This window comes from Gymnoscopelus braueri (genome assembly GCF_963280865.1).
Source record: "Gymnoscopelus braueri genome assembly, chromosome: 7".
Lineage (NCBI taxonomy): Eukaryota > Metazoa > Chordata > Actinopteri > Myctophiformes > Myctophidae > Gymnoscopelus > Gymnoscopelus braueri.
In genome coordinates, this window is record NC_137608.1 from 16,683,379 (window position 1) to 16,698,247 (window position 14,869).

Below are 14,869 nucleotides of genomic sequence, written 5' to 3' on the forward strand. Positions count from 1 at the left end.
TAATATTGTTGGGGCACAATAACTAATCAAACCCCCCCCTCCCTGTTTAATTATTTCTAAACAGACAGATAGATAGATAATTACCTCACCAACTACTGCTAAACTAGGTCATTCACTCATCCCAGAACCAATTGCCTGTGAAATGGGTGGAAGATTGGTATGGGGGCAACATCCTGCACCCTGTGCACGGGGACCCACTTCTAGTGCCCAGTTCTCCAGGGCCCCCTTCATAAAAGTGCCCAGTTCACCTGCATAACACAAAGGTAGGGGCAACAATAACCCTACACAGAACATACAGAACAGGCAACGTAAAGCCATTTGAGTTCCAACAGGAGATCTATCCATCCATCCATCCATCCATCCATCCATCCAGATATGAGTGATCTGTGCCTTCCCTTCCAAGGACCTGTAGAGCTTGAAAATCTATCGAGACCATATTCTCTGATATCATGTCAAAATCTAAATCTTAAATGTGTTGTATTTAACACCAGAAAGTATAAGCTTTTGGGATCAACGATCAATCTGGGTGGGAACCCATATAAAGATATAAAGTCAAGTCTGAGCTGAACACCAGAAATGACCCCACCCCAGTCCCAACTGTTTACTGTACTGTGTTTATATATATATATATATATATATATATATATATATATATATATATATATATATATATATATATATATATATATATATATATATATATATATATATATATATATATATATACATATATATATACATACATACATACATACATACATACATACATACATACATACATACATACGTATGTATGTATGTATGTATATATATATATATATAAACACATATATATATATATATATATATATATATATATATATATATATATAATTTTTGCTACTAGTATAGATGATGTCTTGCATATATTATTGTATGTCTTTAAATGTCTTGATGGACTGAATACACAGGACCACACTGGAAACAAGCCCTCAGGGCTTTTTTGAGTCCTTTTAGCACCATTTGTATAATCGTAACACTGACTGTACATTTTTGCAAACTGTTAATAAAGTATGCAATCAATCAAGCAATCAGAGCTGATATTATGAAAAATGCAATGATGTAATGTAGCTAAAAATGCACATGCACCTGATAATGAGGCAAGCAGCCACATCATTACAGTCCGGTTCCACCAGGTCTTCTGGCTCAGAGAAGGCCAGGCAAGGGCTGAAGGAGAAGAGGACCTCCGCGTTGGGCGGTGTAAAGTCTGTCATCACAGGCTTCAGACGGCCCAAGTAGCCATCGGGGTCGCCCATGGCCTTCAGGTTGATGACCCCCGTGCCATCCTTCATGATGCATTTACAACTGTTGACTTTAAAGCAACCCGTTTTCTTTTGGACATGAGACGAGGAAACATACTCGAAATAAACCGATAAAGCTACGACGACCGTTGTAAACATTGTTGCGGGTTTTACTGATCTGCAAGCCATGTGACAAGAGGGTGGGTGAGTTAATGAAAACGGCTACTTTGTTGCAACATGGTGATGGTGACAGTAATTAGAACCAAGGTGATTGTCATTCCTGGCGTTCCTAAATGCTCACTGTTCTATGCTCTATAGCAGTGGTTCCCAAACAGTGGGCTGGGAGCCTGGGACCCATCTTTTTTAAGATTTGTAAAAAAATAATTAATTAATTTTTTTTTTTTTAATCCATAAATTAGAACACAAATGTTGTGAAAATAGCCAATCTACAAGCTCACATGTGAGCTTGTAGATCGGCTATTTTCACTACATTTGTGTCTTGTGAGCTTGTAGATGGGCTATTTTCACTAGTTTGGGTATGGCAAACGTTTAATTTCTCCTTTTGGGTCTTGAGCTAAAATGTTTGGGAACCACTGCTATAAATGTTATTTCAAAGGCAGTGAGTAGGCAGTAGTGATGCGCAGGTCGGGTTTTTTCATGACCCGCCCCGCCCCGCCCCGCCACGGAACCCAACCCGGGTTGAGCCCCTGTAAAATCAAGGTTAGAAAATAATCTTCAAGTAAGTAGTATATACACCCCAAGTGTATTCAAACTGTTTTATTGTTATTATTCTTATTCTTATTAGGAATAAAGACATAACAAGAGCATATGATTTTTCTTCTTTTTTTGCGTGTGAGAGCGGCTGACCCGCTCACCCGCAGCCCGCATAATTGCCTCTGAAATCCTGACTCGACCACCCGCGCCGCGGGTTGACCCGCGGGTTACGGGTCGGCCCGCGCATCACTAGTGATTTGGGGGGAAAGCGTATAGAGCGTCGCAGTTCCCGCCCACTTCCTGTTTTTTTTGGTGCCGGAAGAAAAAACTCAATGCATTTTTCCATTGACATTTCCAAAAATATTTATATCTATTAATTTAAGCCTCGAATCAAGCCATCATGAGAGGACATGAATCATGACCATAAAACGTTTTTTTCTGTGATTTTTTTTTTTGAAAACGGCAAAACAAAGGGTATTTATTAAATATAGTATATCATATAATTAAATATAAAATACAAAAAAAATCACAGAAAAAAACGTTTTATGGTCATGATTCATGTCCTCTCATGATGGCTTGATTCGAGGCTTAAATTAATAGATATAAATATTTTTGGAAATGTCAATGGAAAAATGCATTGAGTTTTTTCTTCCGGCACCAAAAAAAACAGGAAGTGGGCGGGAACTGCGACGCTCTATACAGTCTAATAACCATTTCATCCATTGAAAACGCGATAGCGTATCGCGCATGTCGCGCAGGGAATAATTTTCGTATACCCTCCGAAAAAAACTAGATCACACCATTGAGGCAGGGTATCATTCACAGGCCCTACATGACATCATTGACGTGTGGTGTTTCGAGCTAAACCGGCGGAAAGCCTGAATGATTCAGCCAGCTCTGTGATTTTAATGTCATTTTTTTATGTTAATTTGGACAGACATGGCCGCCCGCTGTCATTTAGGCCACATTCCCGCCCTGATTTGTGTTCCCAGTTTCCATTCTGGTCCTAACATAACTAGACAAATGTGCTCAGCCAGGCCAGGTAGTAGAAGTCAATTTCAGCCAATCAGGATGAAATCATATGAAAAAGGTCTTGATGACATGATTGTAATTTGACATGACTGTATAATTTATAATGTGTACCGATTTGTGTGATGTTTGGACAAAATCTGTAGGATGTAATAAAAAATGTGTTAATGTGTTCAGTTGTAGCAAACATCGGCCTCCTGGTGGCGCTATTACAGCAGGCCAATGTGAAGTTTCACATGATTTGAGACATTTTGTTCAAAACGTGCCACTCCTGCAAACTTTAGATAACAATCTCAGTCAATCAGGATGGAATATGAAAAATTGGACAGATGCAGATCCATCTTGATCACGTGACTATAGAGATAATGTGTACCGATTTGCTTGATGTTTGGACAAAATCTGTAGAGTAATAAAAAAAGGTTTTGCAAAATACAGCCTCTTGGTGGCCAATGTGGAAAGGGTGGCATTTCTTCCTCAGTCAGGTGTGAATTAATGTGCATGCAAAGTTTCACAGTAATTGGACGCTGTGTTCATTTGAGTGCTGGAGATTAGCTGTACACAGACAGACAAACACACACACACTCTCGTATTTATATGGCGCCTTTCTAATAAAAAATAATAAACTTTATTAGGAAAAAACTGTAGGCCTACCCACAGACACAATTGGAGGAAAGGCCATACCAAAGGGGCACTCAGTGAAGAGCAGATCTCCGCCAGCAGGAGTTAGCTACTATTAACCTAAGGGTTCTCAACCTTTTGTAACTCAAGGCCCACCTGGGTATGTGTCAAGATGGTCAGACACAACAGAAAACGTTGCCTAACAACACCGATTTGCACATTTTTGTGATATGTAAAAATGTAATTGAAGAAATACTGGTGAATATCAGTCATCAGAACCAGGGAAGTGTGTTTTCAATTAATCTATTATTATTTTTGTTAAAATGGAGTTTGAAGTTACAATGGGTTTATATCGGAAGGGGGGGCGTGTCTACGCCCATATATGGGCATATTGGTCGGATCGGCGGTGTGGCGTAGGTGTGAGCCCGAATATAATTAAATGTGTTGAGAACTCGGAGACAAATCGGCAAATGTGACAGGTGGGTGTATCATTTGTCAAAGTACAATATTTCTGAGATAAATATTTTAGCTACCAGGTAAGCTTTGCTGATTCACATCCCCATCATCTCTTAAAGTAGAATATTTATCTGAGATCAATACTAGTAACTTTGATTTGAACAGGCTTCTGTCTTCTGCATCCACATCAGATCAGAATGCCGGCTTTGATGAGCCCTGCCAGCAGTGACACGTTTAAAGACAATTGTCTGGCATTTTACCCAGACGACCAGGGAACCGATTTGGTTCACTTGGACGACAGCCTAACGAGCCTCCACTGGCTGCAGAACTTCTGCATTTCCAACCACGTCCCTGGGGGGAACTGCAGCAACTTCGATGACTTGAACATTAGCCATCTCGGGTACCCCCAGGGCGGCCCCTGCTCTCCCTCCAGCCCAACAGCTGGAGACACAGCTGCCACTGGAGAGCCTCTAAACCATGGGAGCAATATTACCTCCAGCAGCGATTCCACAGACAGAATTTATGGATTAAATTACGGAGAAACCGAGTACCTGCCCAGTCTGTCGGTGGAGGTAGACTACAAGACAAACCCCAAAGTCAAACCGCCTTACTCCTACGTCTCGCTCATCTGCATGGCCATGCAGGCCAGCGAACAGCCCAAAGTGACTGTCTCCGCTATTTATAATTGGATCATGGACAATTTCTGTTATTACAGACATGCAGAGCCCGGCTGGCGCAACTCGATTCGTCACAATCTGTCATTCAACTGTTGCTTTAAAAAGTTGCCTAGGCAGAAAGATATCGAGCCCGGTAAAGGAGGCTTCTGGCAGATTGACCCCCAGTATGCCAACATGTTGCTCACCGTCAGGCGCAGGAGGATGTCCGGAAACTATTGCAAGTGGTTGGCGGAAGGGAGCGAGCTGCAAAGGCACAACACCGTGGACTACCACATGTCCCAGAATGAATGCCCTTACCAAGGCAATGTTGGGACAAGCACCAAAGGTGAACACCTCTCTACCAAAAGCAGCTACAGTGAGAATCACAGCAACATAGTACAGATGATGTCCAAATCTCCCCTGCTGGCGACGGAGGCCCATGGCACAGACATTCCGTGGGGTGACTTAGACCAGGAATCCTTCGGCGATGCCCTCAGGGGTAACTGCACCAAGTTCGAGGACCTCAGGCATCTGGGGTACCCCCAGGGCGGCAGCCATTCTCCATCCAGCCTGCCAGCCAGGGACATAGCCGCCACCAGTATGCCTCTACACCTTGGGAGTCATATTATCTCTGGCAGCAGCTCCACAGACCTGCAGACACTCAGGGGTTATGGGCAAACTGGACAGACTGGGTACCCACATGTTCCCCTTCATCCCTGTCCACTGGTGGAGGGCCCACAACAGCTGGTCTCCCTGGGCTCTGACTCAGCCTCTGTCATCCATGGACCTGCGACGGTTGTGGAGCTGGGGCTGCAGGGGATAAGGTGTGGCAATAGTGGAGGAGACCTCCAGAACCATCACCAGCACTGTTACATGGACCTCTCTGGTGTGGCTGTGGAGTGCCACATCAAAATGGGAGGCCTCCAAATGCCCCAGCAGCAGCAGTCACATCAGGATCACTTACAACAACAACATCACCAGCCACTACGCCATTTTGAGGAGGCGTCCACGTTGTTCCTGGAACAGCCCAAGGAGGCTCAGGTGCACCCCTGGGGGGGAGATGAAGAAGGAGCAGGTTGTCCCGCTGATGTTAGATCAGGGCTTTGTCCCGTGCGAGGGCTTAATCTCAGAGATGCAGCCATGGAAACGATTGGAGGCCTACCTGTAACATGTCCACAATTTATCTGACAATTAGTCCAAATCCTTATTGTTGCCTTCATATTATAAATCAAGTTAAGAAATTATGATGTAAGAGCAAAGTGGTCGGCGTGAAAGTGTCTATAAGCCACTTGCAAGGGAGGTCTTCTTGGAGGCCAGACTATGACGCTTCAAAAAAAATAAAACATCGCTTGCAAAATACAAGCACGGCACACCCAGGCGAATTGACATAATGCTCATGTACCATGATAACTGTGGGTTGATATGGCAAACATTTGTGTATAATAGGTGCAATCATAAATTGTGTTTTTGCCACCACGCAGGTCGTGGGTTGCAGCCGGAGGCCAGTCTATGACGTCAGTTATTTATGACTTTATCACTGCTGTTATGTCAGTACTGTGACATCAGGCATCTCCGTATTTGGGCAAGATTTCAGCCGCTCATCCATTGACTTTCAGTGTAAAATGTAAGCTAAATATTTCCAAAAATGTAAAACCCTTTTTTCTATGCCTAGAGTTAAGTGTTTTACATTTTTGATATGTGTTCCCAATGGGAAATACCTTTTGTACCCGTTGTAGAGTACTTAGTGTAGTAACCATTATCATCATACTTGGAGGCCAGTCTATGACTTCAGTACAGTGATCTCCATATAAGGGCATAAAAGGGACACAGACAGACACACACATGGGAGTGGGACTACGAAAACGGATCCGCAAATCTACTGTACTGTATGTACTGTATCTACACAGATTTGAGGATGTTTGGTTCTGGACAACCACTGATCCAAATGACCAGTGCACTCACTGCACTCCATCGGGTCCTCGTAACATAACTTAAAATGTGTTGGGGCAACATGTGCTGGAGGTTGTCCAAGGGGGCGCTACAAATACTACAAATGTCACGGTTTGTTGCAGAAACAACATCAAGTTACTTTTGATGTAATGGTCTACTTTCTTGTATTTATTTTTGGTCTTAAAGGTCCTTAAATTGTCACTTCACTGTCATCTGGGGATCCCCACAAAGTCATGTGGCCCACACAGGATGTGGGGGTCCCGATCCACAGGTTGAGAACAGGTTGAGAACCACTGCTCTAGAAGAGAGACACAGTAAAGTCACCCGTCACTATAACTCACTACACCTATAACTAAAGAACACAGAGAGACACTGCTCTGCCTGGCAGAATCTGTTGTATCACACAGTGCAGCATGTTTCTCAGGCCTTTTATACACCAGGCAGTGAGTGGCTGATCGGTTGCACCAGTGCTTAATCTGTCACTCACTGCACTGGTGTTAATGAGGGAGGGAGCAGGGAACACAAGAAACATGAGGCACAGACAGTGACACACACAAACAAACACTGAAGCCGTAACACCGTAACACAGGGCCAGAGCACTTTACTTTTTACACCCCCTTTACACTTACTTTTTGCTATGCTCTTGTTTGTACAGGAATAAAATTCTCAATCACCCATCATTACCGGCATCATTGCTAATCTGTATTTACAGTACCATATTTGATATCAGCTTTGTTTGTTTTAATCCGAGTTCCACTACTGTAGTTAAATAGTAGGCCTGAGGGGATACGCCCATAACGTCACTTTGGCATCTACCGCACCCTGCACCACTTGCCTAACCTGTCTGGAATGCGGCACTTGAATCTTGTCACTTGAATCACTAGTCTTCACTGTACGAAAGGTAGGAGAGTAAACAGTTCTTACCTGATATATATATATAAGGTAAAACTTATTTAGGTTTGAATTAGGCAAGAACTGACAAATTGCTAATTTCTGTCGAGGCGAAACAAATTCTTGAATATATACCTTGTGACTTTTTAGAACTAACCAAGGAAACAAGGCAGGCAGGTAAGAGCTTTGTTAAGAATATACAAAACAGGTGTGACCATGTACTGTAGCAGCTTGTTAATTCACTTTGGCTGTGTCCATTGGAAACAACAGATTAGAGAATTTTGCCTGAACCATATTTACACTATTATTTTATAGTCATAAATTAACACTTTTCCATCCTGTCAAACATTGTTGCTGAACTGAAACAGATGACAAAGAAAAGGAGTAATGTTGGTGCCGGGGCCCGGCAAATGCGGCTGCGGAGGCGGTGGTGGCACCTGAGACAGAAATCGAGGATGTTGGGTGTCTTTGAAATCAACCCGGAACACGAGTTTTACCATCTGACGTCAGTGATGAAAAATGGCCTACATGCAGCTCTCCAGCCTAGTGTTGACATCCCAGCCCCGGTAAGATGAGATGAACCTTTTTTGATCCCCCTGGGGGAAATTCTATTGTCTTAGCAGCAAAACCAGAGAGTGAAACACAGGAGCAAGAGCCAAAATAGAGTAAAATAAAACAAAATAAAGGTTATATAATATATTCTGCGACTGGGTGCATTGGGTTTCTGAATAAATGGGTTAGCAAGTATATACAGTCTATCAATAAATACAAGTCTAAACGTACCAATTAATATCTAAGAAGTCAATCACCATTGAACATATATGTACAGTATTAACACGCTTCAACAGTGAGTATCTGGGTAACATACTGTGTGTGCAATCTATAAACAGTGAATGTTTGAATGAATATACATGTATGTACAGTACCAGATCTATCCATCAGGGTTCTATGGTGTACATCTATGTGCAAGTGCACCAGAGTCAAAGCCGGAGTCAGTAATCCAAAATAACATCAAGTCTTAACTTTAGATGGGTGTCAAGCTTGGTTGTGGAGCCTGATGGCTATTGACAATAATGCCTGGCCAAATCACTTCATGGTGTGCTGAGGAGGGATGACTGTGTGGCTGAATGTGCTCCTATATCCTGTGTATTGTGGATTTCTAGTAATCAGGTAGTAGTTCAAAAAAGATAAGAAAATGCTTTCTATACATATATTTACACTATGTACTTTTACATTTTTATGCAGCATGAACTTGCAGCAGAACATTTCAAAGCAGAGGAGACTGCAATTCATGAGGTGAGTGTTCATCTCTTAACAACACTTTGAATCTGTAAAATTGGCGAGGCATTGGCAAATTTAGGAACTTTTTTGAATGTTTTTTTGTTTTTGACAATGAAGTTTTGGCTGTTTTTAGACATGCATCAAATATTATTTACAAATAATGATTCCATGTTGTAGAGCCAGATGGGCATAGTTCATGCCCATCAGGACAATTCAGATGCTGTGAATTGATAATTACATAAAAGTATATTTAGTTGTTTTTCAAATGTTTATTATTCATTGTTTATTGTCCTACATGGCAAAACTCACATTATTCCAAGAGACATAAAATTAAAAAAAAATCCTAAAGAAATAATAATTTGTGTGTACAGGATTTTCAGATGCAGACATTTGCAGGGCCAGTGTTTGCCCATCTGAGGTCATCCCTTGGGTTGACAGAGGAGGAATACCAACACTCCCTGTCAAACGGTGATTATCTTCAGTTTGTCAGCAACTCAAAGAGCAAGGCAGACTTCTTCATCACGTGAGTATCAAGCCTCTGGGACCTACACACGCACGCACACGCACACACACACGTGCACGCACCATGTGAATTCGATGAATTCGATGAATTGAGTACAAAGGACCCCAATGGAAACAAGTCATACACTTTCTTGGGTTTAAAATCCTCTTAGCAGACCTTGTACTTTGAACTGTACTTTACTATGCTTTTTTTTGCAAACTGCTAATAAAGTATACAATCAATCAATCAATCACACATCCAAGCCATGATTAAACCCCATCTTAATAATTTTGAGCTAGCAGCAAATTGGTGTATCAAATCCAAAAATGGTGTATCAAATCCAGACCATCTATTGCTCAAAGGCTGCGGTCCAGTTGAGATATGCCTATACAACACAGTCTATACAGTTTCATAAACCAACAACTGCCATTTCTTCACTTACAAAATAAACAATGGCTTAAATCATCCCAAGAAATGATATGACCGCAAACAACAATGCAAAGATAATAATGCAACACAGTAAATACAAACAACTAAAGTTATAGTCATATGTATCCACTGGCTGGCGTTCATTAGAAATTGAGTTTTAATCATTTGACTGACCTGAAATTGCAACTCCATCCCGTACTGGAAAGTGATTTTAGCGTCAGTGCAATGTCACTGGTATATCTTTATTCCATCGGTGGTGGAGGCGACACAAAACACATCTGGCTATTGATTTTAGTAGGTCAGAAAACAGACTTGCTTCCCGACAACTATTTTCGATACAGTTCACACCAACTATTCCATGGAATATAGTCTAATGAATTAGTGGGATGTTTTATTTTAGTTGAGCTGGCAACCCGTTACATTCCCCTGACATATTTGAGGCCTCAAATCGCTGATCATCATCAGTCAGTCAGCCAGACAATCGCAGCAGTATTTTTCCTTCCTCAATCACAAATCGGATTCGGAACACAAACGTCTTCCTGCTTGTTGATTTTACCGTTTTACGGTACCTGCTCTCTCCCCACCCACACTGAACAACAGCCAATCTAGCGCATTGTCACTCGCTCACAACCAGTCACCACTTCCCCAGCCTTCTTAAACAATAAAACATTCAATCATGTGACTATTATTTCTTTTTCGGAAAACATTTATTCAATTCCGATTAGATAATTATCTCAAGATCAAGATATTTTGCAGAGCTTTTTGTAGGGCCATATCATGCTCAGGTCACCGGTTCGCCTCCCGGCCCCGGTCTATGTGTCCCTGAGCAAGACACTTGACTAACCCTAACTGCTCCCCCGAGCGTACATTATGGCCATCTGAGCAGCCATCAGCTGGAAACTGAATTTCCCAGACGGAATTAATAAGTAAGTAAGTAGGCTTTGGGAATCAACGGCGCCTGAGCCATGTGGGCCATGGGTCAGGAGCCTGTCTCCTGTTTCTGCATGAGGCAGCTTGCAGTAAACTCCCTGGACATGACGCCAGTATGTCGCAGGGACTTACCCCCGATCCAACGCCTTATACTGAGCCAAGCAGGGAATTATGTACCATTTTTAAATGACGTAGCTGGGGATTGAACCCTAAACTCCCAACCTCAGGGCTGACACTCTAACCACAAGGCCACTGACCGGGTCTATGGGCCTGTGTGTGTGTGTATGTATATTACAGGATATAGTTTTAGAGGAGGGGGGCTCTAGACTGGTTGGCACTTGCTAAAAGTCGTAATAGAAACAAGACTATAGGTACTATAAGCCTGGGGACGTGAGGTTAGCTGTGAAGGCATGCCCAAGACAATGCCACTCTTGATAGGCCTACTACTGACCATCATCATCTGCCACCACACACGATAGGGTGCTGCTTACATAGTGTCATTGTGGATAAACCGCCTGAATCTCAGCCCAAGAAGAATCACCATGGTCAACCTGGCTTCGCCCTTTTGGGAATGCCATTATAGGCAGAGATTTATTTTTTTCAAAAATTGTGAAAATGGCAATCTTTTTAGCCAATCTACAACGTGCTGTGAGCTTGTAGATCGGCTATTTTTGCTGCACTGTACAGTACAACAAAGTATAACATGGGGCTTAAGCGGTTTTAATAAATTCACGACTAGCTCCACAGACAAAACCTATATGTTCACTTGTGGGCTATGCAAGCCGAAAGCAAATACACTCTCTGCTTTACTAGTTTGACTGCTGATTTTTCTTTGCCAAAAGAAAAAGCCTTGCTGTTCTGTGTACTGTGTAAAGTAATTTGTAGCATTCAAACTATGCTTTCAAAGAAACTTCCCAAACACTGCTAACAGTCTACCAAATACAGTATTTCATTATATTATGCTCTCAATTCTGTATCCCTGGTTCTAGGAATAATAAGAGGTTCTTCTTAAAGACACAGAGCAAGCGGGAGGTGCAGTTCCTTCTGTCTAACCTGCAGGCATATATGGACCACTTGGATAAATACCCCCATTCTCTAATAGTGAAGTTCCTAGGTAAGAGTCAAACGAATCCTACCAAATGTTGGGGGTGTTCAAATGGGTTATGGAGATCCACACCATCTTTTTTACATTCCAGGTGTCCATAGGATTGTTATTCCAAATGAAATAAAGGTACAGTATTTGGAGCTGTTCAGCAAATACAGATAAGTACATACATTGTACACTGCCACATGCATATGAACATTGCTTAACTTTCTACGTTACCCTCTCTGTTTCAATATGTTATAGAAGTACTTCATTGTGATGCAGAGTGTGTTTTACCCTGATGAGAGGATCAATATTAGGTATGTCTATTTTGATTGTTTGTTATAATGATACTGTGGATTTTGTGGTTATTATGGTGATGGTGTTTTTTTTCTGCCTCTTTTTATATTCTGGACTATTATTGGTTTCTATATCTTTTTAAACACTTTTAAAACACTATATAAACCAAGTTTTCTTATGGTGAAAATGCTGTTGATTATTCAGATATGACATTAAGGGCTGTGAGGTGGGCAGATGGACTGATCCTGCCAAGGGAAACCATATTATAAAGGTGCTGAAGGATAATAACTTTGAAGGAGAGCACATCGCATTGGGTAAGAGCCTTGTTGTCTGTGTACACACGCACACACGCACACACCGGGTCACCTTATACGGTAAAGACTAAATTATACAGTGCTTTGCATATGACCACGTCACTCACTGAAAATAAAGCGTGTATACATTTTGGTATACACGTTACATTTGGCTTAAGTTAATGAGTGATACTATCATTTCCACACAGTAAAATCCTCAGTGTTAAACTCTTGAGAGTGTAGGCCTATTCTGAGAGTGTACAGATAATAATATGTACACTCTCAGTTACAAATCGATAAATGAACACTGAGGATTTTGCTGTTTCGGGAGGTTTATTTTAAATGTCTGTGTTGCCAGGTCACCAGAAATCCTGGTTTGTAGACCAGGTGAAAATTGACACCACTTTTCTCCGTGGGCTCAACGTGCTGGATTACAGTCTCCTGCTGGCCAATCAGCCTCTGCACCGAGATGAGCTGGATGGGAGACTCTCTCTTGCAAACATCGTTGTTCGCGCTACAAAGTAGGTTTTTGTGTAAACGTATAACCTAAAACATGGCCTAGTTGTTCTGTATTTTAGTTTTTTTTTAATGTTTCTCTAGTGCAGTGCATGGTAAAAATAATTATTCTATCCTATATTATAACTCTGATGGGACATCTTTAAATAAATTGCAGTTGAAGCCAATACTCTGCCAATACTCAATATTCAAGCATTGGGGTTAAGGGGAGGGTTGGATTTAAGGTACTGTAGGTTCTAGAAACATGATTCTAGCAGTGCAGTATCCAGTTCCGTTAACTCCTACTCGTTGAAGCAGTGAATCACAGGGTATAATTTTGGTAAATATTGCCCCAGGGGATTGCCCCAAAATTGTCACATTAACCTCTTGTGGGCACTCAACATTTGCGTAGACTTCACACCTTACATTTCGTTATTTGCTCCATTACAAGCTAATAAAGGGTAACCTTTTACTGAACAGTAAAAGGTAGACAAATACAATTTTGTACAAGTAAAATAGAAAGAGATAATAAAATAGTATTTAAAATATGTCACCGGTTCTATTTATTGTGCTTATATCCCCTGGTTCTTTTCTATAGGTCTCTGGACCTGGATGATAGTCCTACTGAGGCACATGCTCCCACCATTCCTTTACTGGATGAAAACTCAGGCCAGGGGATACCAGATACTACAGACTGTGGGTCAGACCAACACCAGCACACACGAGGAGAGACTACTGGTGATGCAACCCCCTTCCAAGAGATCAACCTCCAGGCACCTGGGACCAGCACTGAAATCGAATTGCAAGATTTCCATAACCAGCACCGTCGCCTGCTGCCTAATTTTGAAAACGCAATTCATGTCTTAGATGGGCCTCAGCACCGTTACTTTGTTGGTATTATAGACATTTTCACCGTTTATGGCCTGAAGAAAAGGCTTGAGAATCTGTGGAAAAGGCTTCGCTTTCCTGGCAGGGCTTTCTCCACTGTCAGCCCCCCTGCCTATTCACAGAGGTTCTTCCAATGGGCACAGAACCACGCCCAGTAACATGATGGAAAAGATCAATAGGGAGGGAGAGGAGAATGCAAAAACAGCATAGATGGATATAAATATAATAGTATTTATGTGTTAGCCTATTTGTGTTAATATGTATTTTGATGGTGATATTTAGTGTTTATTCTTCATCATTATTTTATATAACTTTGCTTGACTATATGCAATTCTGTTAACTTGAACTTGATTAAAGATACTGTTTACTTTAAAGCTACATTCAAAAGGCTTTGTCATCTATATGTTTGCAGACAAGCTGAGTGAGAACTCCCCCAAATAAGTCATTCTTGCAGCCTAACTGCATGCAAATGAAGCTATCTAATGCAATACCGCAGACAACCCTCTGTTCCTTATTGTATTGTACATTAATTTGCAAGTGCACATGAACAAGTACTGTATACATGAAACTGACACAAACCACCGTCACTGGCACTGACTCAATATAATAAAAATGAAAGAATACTGACTGACAAGAAAAGTTTGGCAGCAGATGAAGTAGGCTACAGCAGTGGTTCTCAACCTTTTCAGGCTGCGAAAAGTCCTTAAATTGTCACTGCACTGTCATCTGGGGACCCCCCTCAAAATCATGTGTGGGGGTCCCGACCCACAGGTTGAGAACTACTGGGCTACTACAGCGTTGTCGCAGCCATGGGGAAGGACTCAAGGAGCATATTCCTCTTCACTCGACAGTAGAACAGTAGCGCAACAGCTGGGCGACTATATATACCAAATAAATATGAAGTTTGAGTAAATACAAACGTCCATCTGAAAATCAAAATATCATATCCTCTCTTTCATGTGCTTTTTATTTATGTATTTATTATTAGTATTACTCATAATGAACCTAGAGAGCCCCATGAATAAGTTATACAAATAAGCAACCACAGCGACATCTAGGGGTCATATATATTC

General features: G+C 41.6%; 1 protein-coding gene across 3 annotated transcripts; it reads left to right on the forward strand.

Annotated features, from left to right (window-relative positions):
- The first annotated feature begins 7,527 nt into the window (after positions 1 to 7,527).
- On the forward strand, positions 7,528 to 14,291 carry LOC308088644 (phosphatidylinositol 4-phosphate 5-kinase-like protein 1). 3 transcript variants are annotated; one of them, XM_080433187.1, is made up of 10 exons: positions 7,528 to 7,604; positions 7,963 to 8,160; positions 8,840 to 8,890; positions 9,247 to 9,398; positions 11,726 to 11,850; positions 11,933 to 11,967; positions 12,085 to 12,140; positions 12,325 to 12,434; positions 12,772 to 12,934; positions 13,507 to 14,291. In XM_080433187.1, the coding sequence occupies exons 2-10, from the start codon at positions 7,963 to 7,965 to the stop codon at positions 13,952 to 13,954; spliced, it is 1,338 nt and encodes a 445-aa protein (XP_080289313.1). In that variant the 5' UTR covers positions 7,528 to 7,604; the 3' UTR covers positions 13,955 to 14,291. The 3 variants fall into 3 exon arrangements, with proteins under 3 accessions (XP_080289313.1, XP_080289312.1, XP_080289314.1); XM_080433186.1 differs by lacking the exon at positions 7,528 to 7,604 and adding an exon at positions 7,611 to 7,771 and having other exon boundaries at positions 13,507 to 14,290; XM_080433188.1 differs by lacking the exon at positions 7,528 to 7,604 and adding an exon at positions 7,611 to 7,771 and having other exon boundaries at positions 12,851 to 12,934; positions 13,507 to 13,916.
- Positions 14,292 to 14,869: the final 578 nt, after the last annotated feature.

What these genes read in the sequence shown, in the direction of transcription:
- LOC308088644 (XM_080433187.1), top strand. Translation starts at nt 7,963, where the DNA reads ATGACAAAGAAAAGGAGTAATGTTGGTGCCGGGGCCCGGCAAATGCGG. An exon ending in AGGAGACTGCAATTCATGAG is followed by an intron (nt 8,891 to 9,246) that starts GTGAGTGTTCAT and finishes TTGTGTGTACAG; the next exon opens with GATTTTCAGATGCAGACATT. An exon ending in TTATTCCAAATGAAATAAAG is followed by an intron (nt 11,968 to 12,084) that starts GTACAGTATTTG and finishes AATATGTTATAG; the next exon opens with AAGTACTTCATTGTGATGCA.